Source organism: Aspergillus heteromorphus (assembly GCF_003184545.1).
Source record: "Aspergillus heteromorphus CBS 117.55 chromosome Unknown BO70scaffold_36, whole genome shotgun sequence".
Lineage (NCBI taxonomy): Eukaryota > Fungi > Ascomycota > Eurotiomycetes > Eurotiales > Aspergillaceae > Aspergillus > Aspergillus heteromorphus.
This window is the reverse complement of record NW_020290441.1, coordinates 43,646-59,944: the sequence shown is the minus strand read 5'-3', so window position 1 is coordinate 59,944 and position 16,299 is coordinate 43,646. Positions and strand designations below refer to the sequence as shown.

Here is a 16,299-nt window from a genome sequence, read left to right as displayed (position 1 = left end):
GAAAAACCACAGACACAAAAGGAAAATGTTCCCGAAGGCACCGGGGTTCTATTGCAGCTGACGGTGGAGGGGCAGGGCAGGGCAGGGCATCAACACCGGTCATCGAAGTCGACTACGTACAACTACAACCATGCAGGAGGGATTGGGGCAGCAAGTTACGACTGGGTGGTGGGACTATGGCATCAGGCGGGTCTGCGTACAAAGTACTACGGCAGTGCGGGTTGATATCACATCACAATGTTGCCCATCCCTGGGTTCAGGCAGCAACAACGCATCCTCCCCACCTCAGAGCCTACATACAACCTTCATCACCTTGCAGGTGACGAAAGTACACCGCACACCGCATACCGCACACCTCACCCCGTACGTCCCGAGCTGGTGGACGCGAGCGATAGGTCTCGGAACGTCTTTTTATTTTCATGAATGGTATCAACACGGCCAGAAATACCGACATACAATTACTGAGGCAGACTGCCTTGTTGTATCCTTGGTCCAACAGCCCAGGAGCCCTCTCGAGGGGTCGGAGAACCTCAACTTGCCAGAGGTGAGAAGAAATGTCTATCACAATCAAATCACAGGAAATAATCGGGGGTACGTCTCGAGACCATGGGTTCTCCTGCGCGCGGGCAGGGATCGAATTGTAGGCTGTAGAACGCGTCAGCATCGGCCCGCACCGCGGCCATCCGCCACCACCACCATCCCGGGAGAGGAGCGCCACGTACAACGTATACTTCAGATGCTCATCAATCTCCATGATTGCGGCCTGGTTACCGCAGCGGTAGCAGTAATTCGGAGCTAGCGAAAAGGGACGAGGTTAGCCAGGAACGTCGATCCACCGGGTCATCGCGCATCGCGCATCGCGTCTCACACATACCGGAGAAAATCGTGACGACGTTTCTATCCTGCGACCAGTTATATCCTTCCATCACCAGCTGGTGCGCCCGTGCCACCAGAGTCAAGCCATTGTTGTGATTAAACGCCTCCGAGATGTCCTGCCCGAATGTGTATCCCGCACCACGGGGGGAGATCCCCCAGCCGCACCGGTCGTCGGGGTCACTCCACAGCAAGTCGCACATGGGGCCTTCGTGTGGGACCTCCTGGATGCGGTCCAGGGAGCGGATGTTGTCGAGGGTGTCGATGGACGGGCTCAGGCCGCCGTGCAGGCAGAAAATCTGGTTCTCGATGAGTGCGGTGAGGGGGAGGTAGTCGAACAGGTCGGTGAAGTATTTCCAGACATTGGCGTTGCCGTACTTGCGGAGGCACTCGTCGTAGAACCCGTAGACTTGCGTGATCTGGCGGGACTCGTGGTTTCCACGCAGGATGGTGATCCGCTGGGGGTACCGAATCTTGAGGCACACGAGGAGGGTGACGGTCTCTACGGAGTAGTAACCACGGTCGACGTAGTCACCTAACGGGCGCGCGGGTGAGCGAGGGGGGACGACGGACACAAGCGTCAAGATGCCAACTCACCCATGAACAGGTAGTTCGTGTCCGGATTGGGGCCACCAATGCGGAACAGCTCCATGAGATCGTGAAACTGGCCGTGTATATCACCGCACACGGTCACCGGGCATTTCTGAGGGCGCAGCCAAGGTCAGTTCCAGTCCGATCGGTCGGTCGCCAAACACGACCAGGGGCCACCACTGAGGCGGACCCAAACCACCGGGAATCAAGCACATACCACGGGCTGCACGTTCGACTCGTCCTGCAGTACCTCTCTCGCCTGTGAAAAAACAAACCACGATTAGGATCGGCTCGATGACGGCCACCTCGACGTCGGCGTCGACGACGACGACGACGACGCTGCTCACGACGACGCGACAAGAAACAGAGCACACACCCGATCACATAGCCTCCGCACATCCTCCTCTGCCAGCTGCTTGCAGGTCATCAAACTTTCGATCCATCCGTCGAGGGTGGGTATGGAGCCCGGGTCGGTGGTCGGGGAGAGGTGGTGAGGTTCGGGCGACCGCGCCGTGTCGATTTCCATGTTGTTGTCCATTGAAGTGACCACCGAGAGCGACGAGTCTGGTGGTGGTGGGGGGGGGGAAAGGTTCAGGATGACGGTAAGCGACGAGGGGAGGTCTCGTGAGGGAGGCGTTGTTTTCTTTGAGGGGAGGGGAGGGGAGGGAGGGGGGGGGAGGGAGCAGGGTCCGGGCGAGACACGGCTCAGAATGGAAATTGGGGAGCAGAAGAGAGACCAAAGCGACCGAAAAGCTCAGTCGCCCACAGATTGAAGAAAGATGGGGAGAGGGGGGAGGAGGGGGGGGGGGGGGGGGGGTGTTGGTTGTGGTGGTGGGTTAGTTAGGGAAAGGGAGGTGAGTTGGATGGATGGATGGATGGATGGGTTGGTTGGTGGTGGTGGTGGTGACCGAGTGGTGGTCTGGCGGTAGCAGCAGCAGCAGCAGCAGCAAGCAGCAGGGCGGGCGGGCGGTGTTGGACTTGGTGGTGGGAGAGGGGGAGAGGGAGAAGAGTCAGTCAGTCAGTCAGTCAGTCAGTTCCAGCCAAGGCAGGTTTGGACCCGTTCTGTTCTCCCTCTCCCTCTCCCTCGCCCTCGCCCTCTCCCGCTCACCACCGCCCGCCTGCCTCTTCGGGTGCTCAGCGCCCAAAGCCACACTTCCTCTTATTCTTTCCCCCGGAAATTCTGCCAGCTGCTGCCAGCTGCTGCCACATCCGCCACACCGAATCCCCACCCACAAGATTTTGTTTTCCTACGAAAAGAGGACATCGTCCAGCCTCGTTCTCCATGCACTCCAACGGTCGGACAAGACCACTACATGTCATGATCAAATCAATCTTTGCATTAATTGGGACCACAGGGTCTCAGGTAAGTACAGTCATCATTCATTCTGTCGTCATGTCGTGTAGCAATTAGAGTCTGCAGAAGAATTCGCCCCCGTCCGCCCGCCCGCCCAAACCCCAGCCCAGCCGCACGCCTAAATGATGTCACCACCAAACCCCCCAAACCCCCCAAACCCTCCGCCCGATCCGCTCCCTCCGTACGCCCCCCGCCCTCGTCCAAACGGCGGCCCTTGTCCGGGCCCTACGGGATCGTATCGCGCTCCGGGAGGTGCTTGAGGGTCATACCCTGGGTTTCGAGGGCCTCCAAACAGGGGGTCATCAAGCGTGGGGTGCATCCCCCCGCCGCCGCCGCCGCCGCCTCCCAGGCCGGGACCGATGCTGCCGCGAAAGGGGTCGTTCGGTCCCAGTCCGGCAGGATACAGGTCTCTGTCCCCGATGTTCAACGGGTGTCTTCCTCCCATGCCGCCTGGGTATCCTCGCGGGGGTCTCTGGATTTCAAACTCATCCTCGAATCCCGGCGGGGGGAAGTCCCCCACCGGAACCGGTCGCCGCGGCGGCATCGCCAGGGGGTCATCAAATGGGTATGGGCGAGCGGGTTGGGGCAAGGGATCATCCCGCAGAGGATCGCGCCGGGGCGGTCTCTCGAGCGGCTGTCTCTCGCGCGCCTGGCTGGAAGAATCCTCGTAGCCTTCCTTGTACAGTCCCGGGGCGAGCCTCTGGATGACGTTGATCTTGAATAGCCCAATCAGGTCCTTCAGGCGCGGGGTAGATATAAAAGCTTCAGGGAGCGTAGTGGGGAGGTCGGCGGTCGAGGCCAAGGGGAACGCGGATTCGGAGATGTAGTCTTTCACGGGGAGGTCGAATGATGTCGTCCGGTCGTCCCCTAGCGCCAGGGCAAAGACGACGGCATTATTTCCGAGCCGACTGACTTTCAGCAGGTATTGCATCGAGGACTGCGAATGTGCGTATCGAAAGGCATAGGCCGTGGCGGCATTCCATCCTGCGGGGAGGGAGGGGTTCTCGGAGGGGGTTTCTGGCGAGGGCAGAACAGTCAGGACCCGGGTTGTCGGAATTGGAGTGAAGGGAGAGAGGAGGCAGGCGAGGACATACCTAGATTGTGCTCCTCACCGAGTCCGACGAGGCGGAAGCCCACGGCCGTCATGCAGGCATGGCCGACGAGAGCGACCGCTTCGTACGGCGTCCTGAGGCTCGGCGGCTCGGCGGCGGCGGCGGCGGCTGCGAGCGCCAGCACGTTGTCGGGGCTCAGGCTATCAGGGCCAGCCATGATGATCCTGGAAAGGTCTCCAAGTACGTAACTGGTCGAGTCAAACAAGTACAAGCTGGAAGTATCAAGGGATCGATCGAATTTTGAGATGAGAGGATGAAGGTGGTACGGGGTACGGAGTAGTTGTACGGAGTCGCGTTGACGGGGCTGGCTGCCTGGGACGTCAGCCTTTGCTGCCTGGCACGGGTGCCCGGGTGCCTCGGTGCCTGAATAGCGGCGCAGGCCAAACAATTCTCCTCCTGTCATTGTTGCTTTCTGCTACACATCACACAGTACACAGTACTACACACGGTTCTTCCATCGGATCATGCCATCCAATCCATCAACCGAAGGAGTGGTGGCGGAGCTCTTGGTCGGGGTCTGTTTAAACGCCGGGAATATATAACCCCAGCCCAACTGCCTACTGCCTGCAGAACACCATTGGCCTGTTTATTGTTCCATCGTGTCAGCCTTGTGGGGGTGAGACTCGAGCCTCAGTCATGATGCCCCACGGTAGTGCTAGTACTGTCGATCGCAACTCCGACGTACTTTTATAGAAACACTAACATCTTATGTCTTTACTCAGGTCATAGTACACAGTACATCGCGGCCGCACCGCATACAGCTGTGGCTACAACCATGGGTATCTACGCGGCTGCCGACTCCAGCTGTGCACCTGCACACGTCCCATATAAACATCAAGTGCTTCGCTTGCCTCATACACGTTACTTTATATCCAACTAGAAATTAAAGACCCCCTGTCCTGCAGGATACGCCTGTCGCTCCACACCTTTGGACAACGGCCAAAAAAAAAAAGAAATATCATCGACCCAAGTCATCCCCCTGGCACCGTATACTACAGCATCGCCTTCGGGAACTTCTTCATCGCCTGACGAACTCCCAGGTCTGCCAGAATCTCCTCTGTTCCACCCAGGATGGCGTCAAACTTGTATGTTCGGTGGAACATCTCAATAACCTTGCCCATGCCGCTCTGGGTCAAACCCCGCCCTCCGAAGATGTTGGTGGCAAGGTCGGCTATCTCCTGAGCGGAGTGGGTGGCATGCGACTTGAGGAGACCGATAGGACCGCCCAGGTGGACGGACTGCTGAGCATAGGTCATGTTGCACATCTGGTAGGCGATGGACTCCAGCCAGGCCTGGTTGGATTCGCACAAGGAGATCATCCGGGCGAGTCTGGCATTTTCCATGTTAGTACGGTCCAGCCACTAAAAAAGGGCTCTCTTACTTTTGTCTCATGACGGGCTGTTCGACCAGCTTCTTGCCGAAGACAATGCGTTGGTTGCACCACTTCAAGCACTCCTCGACGACGGTCGTGCACATGCGCACCACGCTGCAGACCATCATGAACCGCTCATGGTTGAAGTTGCTCATGATCACGATGAATCCCTTGTGTTCCTCACCCAGGAGGTTCTCCACGGGCACCTTGACGTTCTCGAACTGGACGAACGCAGTTGCCGCGGCGGTCGAGTACGATGTCTTGATCTGCTTGGTTTCGACTCCCTCATCGCGGGGGATCAGAAGCACCGAGAACCCCTTCTCCGTCCGGCAGCCGGTGACGAAATAGTCGCAGAACATACCGTTGGTGATCCATTTCCTGGAAAATACGTGAGCAGTCTGCCTTTGCCATGGGTATTACGGGGGCCATTCATACTTGGTTCCATTGACGATGTAGTGCTTTCCATCAGGGGTCTTTTCTGCAGTCGTACGTAGACCAGCAACATCACTCCCTGCGAAGGCCTCCGTGATAGCGAGACATATCTTCTTCTTTCCCGACAGAATCTCCTCTGTGACCTTCTGCCGAAGGGGGGCATTGTGCAGCCACTGCTGAACGGCAGTCAAGCTGATAGCCATGCCGGCCATGTTTCCATCCTGAAAGCCTGCCAAGAGTTAGCGCGTTACCGTCCACCCCGTGAAGAAATTAAGAAGATTCAAAACCAACCTCGAGCGTTGGACCTCACCAACTCCTGCGACACCACCAGGTCGTGCAGATAGTCAAAGTCCTTCCCATCAACGGCACCGCCCAGCAGTGTCTGTCCGTGCAAATGTTTCCCAGGCCCCAGACGCATCGCCAGGATGCCTGCTTCAGCCATACGGTCGATCAACTCCTGACTGATATAGGTGCCGTCCTTCTCCTTCTCCTGCGCCTCGGGAGTCACATAGCGATCTGTGAACTCGCGAAGAGCCTTCTGGAGGCGTCGATGACTGTCCGTGAAGTAGGGGCTCTTGAACTGCGGCCGTAGCCACAGGGGCTCGGCGTAGGGCACCTGGCTGAGACTGCCTGGCTCGGGGGTGACGATCTCGGGGACCTCGCCGGCTATCGTGCCGACGCAGAGGTCCTTGTATTTCTCAAGGACTTCCTGGCGATGAAGGTTGTAGAAATCGGTGGTCGCATCCTGGCCCGCGATCTGGTTCAGCACCACACTGCCACCGGGATGGGCGTCGAGGAAATCGGTGAGGTCGTAGACGCGGTGGTCGATGATACACCAGACCGAGTCCTCATTGTTGTGTTGCGCAACCTCGGCGCGGGTGAAAGTTTTCGACATGGTCGTTGACTGGTGTTTCCACACAACGGTACAAGAATCCTGCAAGATGAAGGAAAGACCGTCCTGCGAGAGGCGGATAGAGGGTAAGTAGTAAGTAAAACAACTGACGGCTGCAGCTGGGATTATGCGGGGAAGGCAACGGGCTGCCCTTAGGCAGGCGTGTTATCTTCTACGAGCGGATGCCAATCAAGGGGCGGGGATTAGTCGTGAGTGATCGATCGTGAGTGACGCCCACAGCCGAGGCTTTTGCCTCTTCGGGCAATGCCGATCGATCCCCGAATTTTGGGTGTTTTTTTTTGCCCTGCCTGCCCTTGGGTCGCTTCGCTCTGCTTGCGGCGTGCCGTCACCCGTGGTGCGATCCCCAGAGAACTACAAGGCACAAGAGTAGCTCGAAGGGATCGATCCGAACCTTCTACCTATGTGTGAATGGAAGTTGTGTGGCTTGTGGAAAATGACACGTCGACATGCCCATGATTATCCGCAACAGGCAATCCGCCCAGTTCCCTGGAACAGCCTCGGTTATTATCGCTCGGACGTTGGAACAGACCTCTCCACCCCGTCCCTCAGTCGATGGCGTGGCTTGCAGACGATCCCCGCATCTGAAAAATCAGCAGGCGAGGAAGGCCCAAGCACTTGACATGTCAAAAGCAAAAAAGACGGATACAAGGGGTTTCTAGTTCAACACTGTTGGCTACATTGTCAATCCAAAAGACTGCAAACTGCGATGCGATGCCTGCTCCTTGCTGGAACCGATGATAGATTTTTGAAGATAGTCTCTGTTCATGCCCGCGATCTGCACAGATAGCTGTGGACACGCATTTTGCTCCCACGCGTGTCGGAGGCGCGCTCTTTCTTCGAAATTTTAGGATCTACACAGACCTACGAAAGCTCCAGCCTCAGTGCGTCATACTGCACATACACCGTCGCAGGCAGAACCGCCGTCTCCGTGTCCGTGGCATTGTAAGGAAGGTGCAGAGTCAGAACATTGTTACCGACCTTCAGCCAATCTGCTGGGAATTGCATTCGCGAGCGGACTTGATAGCAACTGACAGCCGAGCGGACAATGCAGCTGCTTGACTGGTTGAACCCGACCAACAGGGTGAGCGGGTCTTCCTGGTCGTTGATATAGCTCTCCAGCGCAAGGTTATTGTACGTCTCTGCAGGATCGTACACGTCGGTATTCCCCGGTGCTGCCTTTGCTCCCGCGAGCTGGATGGTCAGTGTGGCGGTCGAGCGCTGTTGAAGCTCGTCCTGGCGCAGGGGAAAGTTGATCGTCCAGTCATGTGTGGTGTTGTACTCTACCTCTGGATCATTTGGGGTAGGCCCGAACACTGACCAGTGTACGGTATTCAGGTCCATTGTCGGATCGCTGCTGCCGATGGTGTAGTTGATTCCCTCCGGGAAGTCTCGTTGCCAGTCATACGCCCCCCAGAAGATCAGGTATTCTGGAGGATGCAGTGGATGGGTCGGGTCTCTGGCAATGCCATGTCGGAACTCCCCGGAAGATTTATCTGGTGTTCCCAATCGCCAGATCTCGATACCCGCAGATTCTGCAACCCAGGTTTGTTTGACCGTGGTTGTCCTCCCGGCCTGGACTTGCAAGCCATCACGTTCAAAGTCACCGAAAACACCATCGGCATACACCGTCAGCCGGTAGTTGCCCTCTATAACGTGATCCACACTGAAGCGCCCATCCTCGTCAATCTCGGCCCAATACTGGTACGAGGAGGAATCCACCGAGTTGTCTTGGAAATAATGCCCGTCCACGGTGAGGACTGCGACAGACTTGGTGGCATCTTCGGGAAGGACGATGTGCCCTTGAACACTGCCCCGTCTGGTGGTGGGTGCGTATCCGACCACATGTTTGGCGATTGAGTCGTAGAAGTCCAGGTTCCAGTTCGGATCCGCCAGTGACTCCGCATCAGACCTCAACTCTTCCAGGGAGGCGGAGCCTTTCCCACCGTTGAAGTAGTAGTATTGCGGGCCGAATGTGCGGTCAAAGCCGTAGGTGATGTTGGGAGTCCCTTCCCCGTGGTGGTTGGAGACGAGGTAGTTGTAAACGATCCCGTCGACCGTCAGATCGGAGTGCAGCGGTCCCTGTGCGGTCAGCTTTTCTAACCCGGCCAGTGGATGATATCTCAAAGCGTACGCCGTAGTAAGTGTCCTAGAAATGTCAGCCATATCTATAAGTCACACAGCAAGTCTGATCTTCACCTTCGTGTTCATCACCAGCCATGCCCCATACGCGGTACCATTAGAGGTAGTCCCATCCGCGTACAGACCATGGACCGAATTGTCTCGCCACGCTTCCACTAATTAGCACACATCATCCTCGAACGTTATTTGCTGTCGTACCATTTGAGAAAGTATACTTGGTGAAGTATGCCGAGAACTGAGTGTAGTAGGGATCATTGGGTGTATTGTTGAGCGTCCACGTGGCGTCTTGCACGACAACTTCCTCGTCGATGGCTACTTGACTGGGGAGAGGAGCCGTCTGCACGTCGCTCGAAGTCAGGTGCGTCCACAGGTCCGTATTTGGTCGGAACAGCGTCCGGAACTCCTGTAGATTGCGCAGAAACGACGCCGTGTCGTTGTAGTAGGACAATCGACTGAAGGTGTGCAAGCCGGTTTCCCCATCGCGTAGGAACCAGTACTGCTGGAAGTGCTGGCCCGTGGCCGGGTACGTCTCATCCATGATGACGCCTCCATATTTCGTTCCGGTGACGTCTGTCCCCTCGAGGAGTTGCAGGCTGGAGTTGACGGAGCCCGGGGTGTAGAAGCCCGAGGGGATACAGTAGCAGTCCAGATACGGCCCGACACCCGTGTCGCCCGACTGCGGGCCCAGCAGGTCTTGACCATCGAGGTAGAGGTCCACGATCCGACCTTCGTTCTTGGCGAAGAGAGCGGTGATGCGCTCGTTTGCTAGCGTGATGGTGCTCCCATTTTGCGAGGTCCGGAGCGTCGTTGATGCGAGGGCAGGCCAAAACAAAGTCACGGAGAATATAAGAATCTGTCGCATTGTGGGTCCTCGAATAATCCGTCACGGAAGGGGCGTAGACTCTGTGTGGTACCTGACGCAGCTAAATGCCGCCATCTTATAACCAAAGCCAGGATGGGGCTCCTTCGGGGGCAATTGCACCGGACAGAATGCCGCGTTGCGTGGGCTGGAGGAGACATTGCCCATTGCTGTGTAGACTCCACCCACAATCTGGGGTCAAATGCGGGGAATGTGAAGCCAGGCGAGTTCGGCCGTCATTGCCCCGAAGTGAATCCTGGCCATCGTGATTGGGATGTGGATGAAAAGCCAAAGTAAGTCACGCCAAATGCAGCACTGCCAGCTGGAAGCACCAGGCTTGGGGCTTTACGCCCCTCTACCAAAGTAGAATCTTGTTTATTTGTACGCAGGCCGGCTCAGGCAAGGAGGCTTTGTCGGACGGGACTGGCCGAAGCGTAAGTTGCATCTGGCCGGCGTTACTGTTGTGTGGGAAGGCCAGTAGCAGCAGCATGGAATAATCAATGATCTCACCCCCTCCCCTCCAGCGAGACATCCGAAGCGTGGGTGAGTCCCATGGTCACATCCGAGGAGTCGGATTTGACGCGGGGCGAAACGCAGGATCGACACCGTTCCCTGGATCCGGGGTCTTTCACCCCTGGTCCACATCTGACCACCCGCGCTTTACCTCGACATCTTGGAGGTGGATTGGTACTTAAAGATCAACAGGCTCACCATCCGATGGACTGTCGGGGGGAGGTCGGATGCAGATCCGATCAGGTGGTCTGGGCTCTATAGCGTCAGATAGGAACTCTCAAGACCATAACTTGGACGCAATCGGAAACAGGACGCCAAGAGCGAATATCACCAGGAGCTGCTTCAATAAGCCAATGGGCAGATGGCAGCGCGTGGTGAAGATGTGGACCTCGGCCCCGTTTAGCTCAACTCTCCACGCCTTCTGCCCCCATAGGGCATAGAGGATTGGTTTATAGAAGCTGAAATCAAAGAAGAATATAAACCCTCTCAAGAGCAGTCCAGTACAGAGAATCAATCTTTGGACGGACAATTCTCCTGCCAACCCTCGCAACTGGCCTGCGTGGAAGAAGAATGCTCAAATTATTATGGTTGCTTTTCATTCAAGGGCCGCAACCTTCATGGCCGCCGGAATTATCCCAGCCTATGATAACTGATGGCCGAAGAGTACAATATATCGGTGCCAGAAACCAGATATCTCACATCTGTGCAAGTTAGTTGTCCCCTCCAATCCCGGTATTCCTTCATAGGAATCGGCTTTTACCCCCAATGAATGCATCAGACGCTCATACAGTCTGTGGGACGGCAGATATTGCTTCTAGGCGTTGCCCCGCTCTTCTGGAAACCCATCACATCCATCTACGGACGATACCATATCTTCATGTTCTCAGTCCTTGGAAGCATGGCATGCAATATTGGTGGTGCTCGATGCACCACATATGGGTCTCAAATGGCCACGCGAGTGCTCACGGCTGTTATTATATCGCCACCCATGGGAATAGGCAGCGGTGTAATCACGGAGCTGTGTGAACCAGAAATGCGAGGCCAGAAGCTAGGATGGTGGACGCTCATGCTGGCCCTTGGGATCTCGGGTGGTCCGTTGATCATGGGATTCGTCACCCAGCGCGTCGGAGTCGCGTGGATATATTGGGTTTTCGCCGTGATGAACTTTGGGCAGTTCGTGGCCTATCTGTTGTATATCGCAGCTGATGGCGAGACTGCGGGATCCAATGTGGCCCCTCCTGGTTTCTTTCGAAGGCTCATCCCCCGCAGAATCAGTCCGTATCCTCTGCGAGCTCGTGATTTTGTTGAGCCTCTCTTCGATACACGCTTCTCCAGGGTACTCATTCCGGCATGCGCTCACACGATAGTGTTTTGCTACGGAAATATTGCCTTGGTTGTCGAGATGCACACGGCCTTTGGAAAGAAATTTCATTTTGGTCCACAGCAGAATGGGTTGCAATTCATTGCCATCATGATTGGAGGTCTGCTGGGGGAGCAGTTGAGCGGGCGCACGTCGGACTGGTTCTTGCAAACCCTGCACAAGAAGAGAGGGTATCATCGACCGGCTGACCGGCTGTGGCTCTCTGATATTGGTTTTGGAACCGTGATCGCCGGCCTGCTTGTGTGGGGATTCCAATTGCAAAAGGCTACCACCTGGAATGTGACCCCATGCATCGGTGCGGCAATCGCAAGGCTTGGCAACCAAATCATAACAACCATCCTTATTTCGTTCGCCGTTGACAGCTATAAGGAAGCGTCAACCAATGTTGGCGTGTGTATCAATTTCTTCCGCCATGTTTATGGATCTGTAAGTAGAGGAGCTCACGAAGCTGATCGATAATGGTGGCTAATAGATGTAGACCGGACCGTTCTATTTCCCCCCCATGTTCGAGACCTTAGGCTTTTGGGGGGGGGGGGGGGGGGGGGGGTTGGCAGCAGGCGTCATGTGCGCTATCGTAGGCGCCTGTGCATTGCCTTTGATTATTGCCATACAGTTTGTTGCAACCCGCCTAAGTCATTGAACCGACATACACTAGAATTCGGGAATAGATTGCAGACCTTGCCTGTAATTAAGAGACGGAATACCATCTGACATATCTGATAGACAGGATGTACTCATCGAGTAAATGAACTTTTGAAGGTTGTATTCGAAGAGTCCAGCGAGAATCAATTAGAAGAGATTGCTTGGCACGCTGTTCAGCCAGGACATGTCCTGAAAATCGGGAAAGTCAAGACCACCGAGAAATGCAGAATCAATGCTCCCTCCAAAAGAGGAATCGCGAAGGCCATTCGGTCCGGCAGTAGTCGCAAATGTATTCGGCGGGTAGAGATTGGGCAGAGGCCCTTCTGATGCGACTCTCTCATAGAGTATCTCCAGCGCCGCAACACACCTTCGGGCCGATGTGCTATAACTATGATACTTCCGTAAAACCTCCAGAGCGCAGTTCCAAGATTGGGTCATTTTAGCTTCCGTTACTTCTTCTAGGATGGTTGGACACAGGCGGCCTGCTATAAGGACAGTGGCCGCCGTATAGATATCTAGTCTGCATTAGTTGTATGTGATAGCCGGCTTGGTGGCCTAATACGCTCACAGAGAATATTGTACCACCATGCAGGAAGGGGTCCTGGACTACCATCCATGGGCAGGTTGCTATGTATAAGTCCGATGATCTCCTGCGCGACCTTCACACAAATGGTCGAGCATTGTAACGCGACACGGTGAGGGAAAGAGTCACGAAGGGAAGTGAGTGGATCTGAAGCCCCAATATCACGCGCAGTACAGTATTTTGACAGGGTGGACCTGAAAAGTAGCATTCGCACATGGAGAAACCTTGGGCAACTCGTCAGAACAAATGTAGATTATGAGATACTCCAGCATCGAGTACTCTGAGACCCAGCAGACAACGAACGTACCTTGCGCGCAACACCACACTCTGGTGGTAAAAGACCGTATGTTCTGAGCCAGGACACGGCTCTCCTCGCAAGTGCGGCGGAAGGCTGCGGGACCATTTTGAAAGGGCTCGATCAAGTTCAAAGATGGTGTGCTCTCCTTTGTTTGATTCCTTGTCAAAATAAAAATTGTAAATATCTTCCGGGGTTTCCTCTATGGTGGGGCTATAGAGACTTAGGAGAATCTCGTTTAAAATTTCATACAGCTCGAGGGACTTTGCATAGAATGCTATGATAGATGGCTGGTTGATTGGCTGCGTTACTTCAGATCCAGCAACTGTGGGTATATATTCTTCATCGACTGTGATTGGTAGGGGGACCGATGCACAGGCGGCCGTAGAGATCATGGCTGGACGTCCAAAGGTCATGGAGATGACTCTATGCCGTGTCAGGGTGAAACGAGCTAGAGAACGGAAAAGTATACAAACATGACATACCTGTCCATCAAGACGCAGCCGTGCCAAATCTTGCATGCCAGCTGTTGCTCCTGGGGATTCTGGAGGCGAGCAACTGTTTGCGGAAGGTGTAAGCCAAGGCCCTGGGCATTCCGAATCGCCAATCCCGTCACGATCCAGCATTGATGAGCGGAATCGGTACTTTGCAGGTATTGAGCCATAAGAAGCAAACATTGAATCAGAGCGGCCGACCCCGTGTTCCAGAGGTTAAACTGCAGAAGATCCTTTGCGCGTGAAAAAAACGCATCCGCAGAAGCCTCTCGTTCTCCAGGAGGAATGAAGTCAGCCAGTTGACAGGCGAGAGCAAATGTGACATTGAACGTGCACATCAGCATATTCTCATCCGAGTAAAGAGTTTCTCCGGTCCAGATTTTCTCATATTCTGCTCTGAGGTGGATACTGTCCACAAGGGGATACAGGGGGAAGACAAACGACCAGTAGACCCCAATGAGGCCATCTGCCGTCTTTCGCGGAGGAAGAACATAGTTGGATACAGTAGACGGCCGTGGCGTTTTCGCAGATAATAGGTTGGATGACGGTGCAATACCCAGTATAGAATCTGAGGTGCGGCGATCGGGCGGAGAGACACGCTCGTCTACCGCCGTCTTGATCTGTCGTATAAAGCTGGCCGCACTAGAGCTGCCAAAAAAGCCCTGAGTTGGTCGTTCGTCTTCCACGGCCCCCATCATTGCATTGACACCATCGTTTCCTCCCTCAACTTGTAACGGGTGCCCGGGAGAGTACCCTGGCGGGTAGACTGTATGTCTACTATATCGTGCGGGGTTTGCTTGCGAGGTGCCTTGATCGGAGCTGGACGGGGTAAAGTCTCTGTTGCTTGGCTGGCGAAGGCTAACGGGATTTGATGGAAATGAGATCACCGGAGAAGCTCTATGCTGTTCCACAGATAGAGAGGTCTGATTATCAGCCGAAGCATAAGTCTACCAACCCCATGTCAGACCAAGGGACCTTGCTGCCAGAATGCGGCCAAAGCTTACTTGGGAATCGCCTGAGCGATCGCAACGCCGAAAAGAGTCAATTTCCTCATTCCGCTCAGCATAACCCGGGCCCTCCAGATGCTTGATGCGATCCTCCAGGTTGGCAATGTAACTGTCCCACAACGCGGTCAGTACTGAATTGATGCCTCGGGCTCCGTTGCGATGGGATGCTCACTTGCGCACTGCTCGTTGTTTCTCCAATTCCCCTGTGTAAACACAGGCCCCATGAATCCCTTGGGCTGCTCTCCTCGCGCACGGGCCACAGACTACGCATTCGACGTCAGTCATCCGAGCGGGTTGCACCGGAAGCGGAAGCAGAAGCGGACGCAGAAGCGGGTGGATTGCCTACCAGGCTGTGTCCCGTCACACCGGGCCTTGCGAGTACGGCATTGGTCACACGCAACGGCCACTTTACGGCGTTTTCCGGAGGGCTTCAGGGGGCGACGGGCCTGCGTTGGATGAGAATTGGGCATTGCATGAGGGAAGTTGTTGTCAGAGAAAGAATCCGGGGGAGCGGAAAGGAAGGGAAAAAGGGAAAAGGGAAAAGGGAAGGAACCCGCGGGGAAGCGAGGCGGGGGGGTGGGGGGTGCCTGAGGCGACATGTCCCCTGGCTTCATTCCTCCTCGACAACCATCACTCCTACAACTACCCACAGACTGGTCGGGAACCAGCCACAAGGCTAACATCGAATCACTTGATCTTGTCTTGGATTATATTAAGCTATTAGGTCTGGCCTATTGGCCCTCGATTCGAGCGAATGGCGATGACAAAGACGGAAACGAAAGCATATCAGGAGCGACAGCCCTCACAAAACAGCCAAGGCGCGAAGGCCTGTCACCTTATCTATACATTCAACTGTATCTTCAAAGTCGCTGGGGGACCGATATTGACAGGGGTCCCCGACAGCACCCACAACCCCCGGGCTCCTTTACAGGATGTTGATCTCGCCAATGGCAACGCAGGGGATGAGGTCAAGACCGCTCTGTGGCGCAGATCAGTAGGCGTCCGAGAAGGTCGGGGTCGACTGTGACTTACGTTCTTGTTCCCGTTGCAGCAAGCAATGCCCTCGTTCTTCTGCTCACCACCTGTTGGGGCGAGAGATTAGTCGCACCGTCGAAGCACTAAGGCTCGGAGGTCACTTACAAGGGCTGCAACCGCTTCCGCCCTGCAGCTTTCCATCGCCGCGGTGGCCCATCTTGCCCCAGAAATCATCCTCCTGGGCCGGGGTGAGGCCGTGGTCCTGGTTGAATCCCTTGCAGCACATCACGGTGTTGGATCCACAGGTGTTCTGGGCGCTGGTCTGGGTGATCTTGGTGTTGTCGCTCTTGGAGTCGTAGCTGTAGGATCCGGGGTATCCGGCCATGGCGGTGGCGACGAGGGCGGCGATGGCGATGAACTTCATGTTGACGGTGACTTGGGTAATTGGCTTCGAGATACGAAGGATTCGGGTTGGATGAGGCAGGAAGAGGTGCTTTGGATTGATGCTGATGGGGATAGCAGTTCGAGGAGGGACCGGCGCCCTTTTATAGCCTTCAGGCGATCCAGAACGTCTGCTGCACTGCACCGACTAAGGCAACGGTCCGGACCTCCAGAACCTTTCCACTGAGGCGTCTTCAAAGCAGCTCCTTGCATCGAAGAACCTATCATGGGTCCAATATTGCCCTTAAGGACGATCACACGGAGCCCCGCGGTGACAGAATCCCTGATACTCCGAGCGGTAAGCCGCGTAGGGGTCGGTTATC

At 55.5% G+C, this 16,299-nt stretch overlaps 8 protein-coding genes across 8 annotated transcripts; 2 read left to right on the top strand and 6 right to left on the bottom strand.

The window, feature by feature from the left end:
• The first annotated feature begins 30 nt into the window (after nucleotides 1–30).
• On the top strand, nucleotides 31–590 carry BO70DRAFT_366074 (uncharacterized protein). The gene has a single exon (XM_025544237.1). It carries the CDS (start codon nucleotides 238–240, stop codon nucleotides 421–423), a length of 186 nt encoding a protein of 61 aa, XP_025395216.1. The 5' UTR covers nucleotides 31–237; the 3' UTR covers nucleotides 424–590.
• On the bottom strand, nucleotides 573–2,002 carry BO70DRAFT_300735 (serine/threonine-protein phosphatase; the record flags this gene model as incomplete). Its single annotated transcript, XM_025539682.1, has 6 exons — nucleotides 573–645; nucleotides 723–795; nucleotides 875–1,408; nucleotides 1,471–1,576; nucleotides 1,682–1,723; nucleotides 1,841–2,002. The coding sequence occupies 6 exons, from the start codon at nucleotides 2,000–2,002 to the stop codon at nucleotides 573–575; spliced, it is 990 nt and encodes a 329-aa protein (XP_025395215.1).
• A 934-nt stretch (nucleotides 2,003–2,936) lies between these two features.
• On the bottom strand, nucleotides 2,937–4,199 carry BO70DRAFT_382763 (proteasome inhibitor PI31 family protein; the record flags this gene model as incomplete). Its single annotated transcript, XM_025545552.1, has 2 exons — nucleotides 3,913–4,199; nucleotides 2,937–3,835 (listed from the first exon to the last, which is right to left on the bottom strand). Exons 1-2 carry the CDS (start codon nucleotides 4,085–4,087, stop codon nucleotides 2,937–2,939), a joined length of 1,074 nt encoding a protein of 357 aa, XP_025395214.1. The 5' UTR covers nucleotides 4,088–4,199.
• A 564-nt stretch (nucleotides 4,200–4,763) lies between these two features.
• BO70DRAFT_366071 (acyl-CoA dehydrogenase family protein) lies at nucleotides 4,764–6,982 on the bottom strand. Its single transcript, XM_025544236.1, has 4 exons — nucleotides 6,026–6,982; nucleotides 5,738–5,963; nucleotides 5,312–5,680; nucleotides 4,764–5,259 (listed from the first exon to the last, which is right to left on the bottom strand). The coding sequence occupies exons 1-4, from the start codon at nucleotides 6,627–6,629 to the stop codon at nucleotides 4,923–4,925; spliced, it is 1,536 nt and encodes a 511-aa protein (XP_025395213.1). The 5' UTR covers nucleotides 6,630–6,982; the 3' UTR covers nucleotides 4,764–4,922.
• Nucleotides 6,983–7,372: 390 nt separating this feature from the next.
• Nucleotides 7,373–9,648, bottom strand: rglB (polysaccharide lyase family 4 protein; the record flags this gene model as incomplete). The annotated part of the gene is made up of 3 exons (XM_025541476.1): nucleotides 7,373–8,726; nucleotides 8,844–8,935; nucleotides 8,985–9,648. 3 exons carry the CDS (start codon nucleotides 9,646–9,648, stop codon nucleotides 7,509–7,511), a joined length of 1,974 nt encoding a protein of 657 aa, XP_025395212.1. The 3' UTR covers nucleotides 7,373–7,508.
• A 497-nt stretch (nucleotides 9,649–10,145) lies between these two features.
• BO70DRAFT_374363 (MFS general substrate transporter) lies at nucleotides 10,146–12,179 on the top strand (the record flags this gene model as incomplete). The annotated part of the gene is made up of 5 exons (XM_025544965.1): nucleotides 10,146–10,214; nucleotides 10,650–10,745; nucleotides 10,823–10,867; nucleotides 10,964–11,969; nucleotides 12,094–12,179. The coding sequence occupies 5 exons, from the start codon at nucleotides 10,146–10,148 to the stop codon at nucleotides 12,177–12,179; spliced, it is 1,302 nt and encodes a 433-aa protein (XP_025395211.1).
• Nucleotides 12,180–12,265: 86 nt separating this feature from the next.
• BO70DRAFT_366069 (transcription factor domain-containing protein) lies at nucleotides 12,266–14,628 on the bottom strand. Its single transcript, XM_025544235.1, has 4 exons — nucleotides 13,545–14,628; nucleotides 13,072–13,485; nucleotides 12,750–12,988; nucleotides 12,266–12,696 (listed from the first exon to the last, which is right to left on the bottom strand). The coding sequence occupies exons 1-4, from the start codon at nucleotides 14,246–14,248 to the stop codon at nucleotides 12,329–12,331; spliced, it is 1,725 nt and encodes a 574-aa protein (XP_025395210.1). The 5' UTR covers nucleotides 14,249–14,628; the 3' UTR covers nucleotides 12,266–12,328.
• Nucleotides 14,629–15,423: 795 nt separating this feature from the next.
• BO70DRAFT_366068 (uncharacterized protein) lies at nucleotides 15,424–16,258 on the bottom strand. The gene is made up of 3 exons (XM_025544234.1): nucleotides 15,701–16,258; nucleotides 15,593–15,642; nucleotides 15,424–15,539 (listed from the first exon to the last, which is right to left on the bottom strand). The coding sequence occupies exons 1-3, from the start codon at nucleotides 15,957–15,959 to the stop codon at nucleotides 15,486–15,488; spliced, it is 363 nt and encodes a 120-aa protein (XP_025395209.1). The 5' UTR covers nucleotides 15,960–16,258; the 3' UTR covers nucleotides 15,424–15,485.
• Nucleotides 16,259–16,299: the final 41 nt, after the last annotated feature.

Excerpts from the sequence above, each read along its gene's own strand:
- BO70DRAFT_366071 (XM_025544236.1), bottom strand. The coding sequence starts at position 6,629 with ATGTCGAAAACTTTCACCCGCGCCGAGGTTGCGCAACACAACAATGAG. Across the intron at positions 5,964-6,025 it reads GGTGAGGTCCAACGCTCGAG|GCTTTCAGGATGGAAACATG; the intron begins GTTGGTTTTGAA and ends AACTCTTGGCAG. Across the intron at positions 5,260-5,311 it reads CAGCCCGTCATGAGACAAAA|ACTCGCCCGGATGATCTCCT; the intron begins GTAAGAGAGCCC and ends GGAAAATGCCAG.
- BO70DRAFT_366068 (XM_025544234.1), bottom strand. The coding sequence starts at position 15,959 with ATGAAGTTCATCGCCATCGCCGCCCTCGTCGCCACCGCCATGGCCGGA. Across the intron at positions 15,643-15,700 it reads CGGAAGCGGTTGCAGCCCTT|GTGGTGAGCAGAAGAACGAG; the intron begins GTAAGTGACCTC and ends TCGCCCCAACAG. Across the intron at positions 15,540-15,592 it reads GCTGCAACGGGAACAAGAAC|AGCGGTCTTGACCTCATCCC; the intron begins GTAAGTCACAGT and ends TCTGCGCCACAG.
- BO70DRAFT_366069 (XM_025544235.1), bottom strand. The coding sequence starts at position 14,248 with ATGGGGGCCGTGGAAGACGAACGACCAACTCAGGGCTTTTTTGGCAGC. Across the intron at positions 13,486-13,544 it reads GGCTGCGTCTTGATGGACAG|AGTCATCTCCATGACCTTTG; the intron begins GTATGTCATGTT and ends GACACGGCATAG. Across the intron at positions 12,697-12,749 it reads ATGGTGGTACAATATTCTCT|ATATCTATACGGCGGCCACT; the intron begins GTGAGCGTATTA and ends AATGCAGACTAG.
- BO70DRAFT_366074 (XM_025544237.1), top strand. The coding sequence starts at position 238 with ATGTTGCCCATCCCTGGGTTCAGGCAGCAACAACGCATCCTCCCCACC.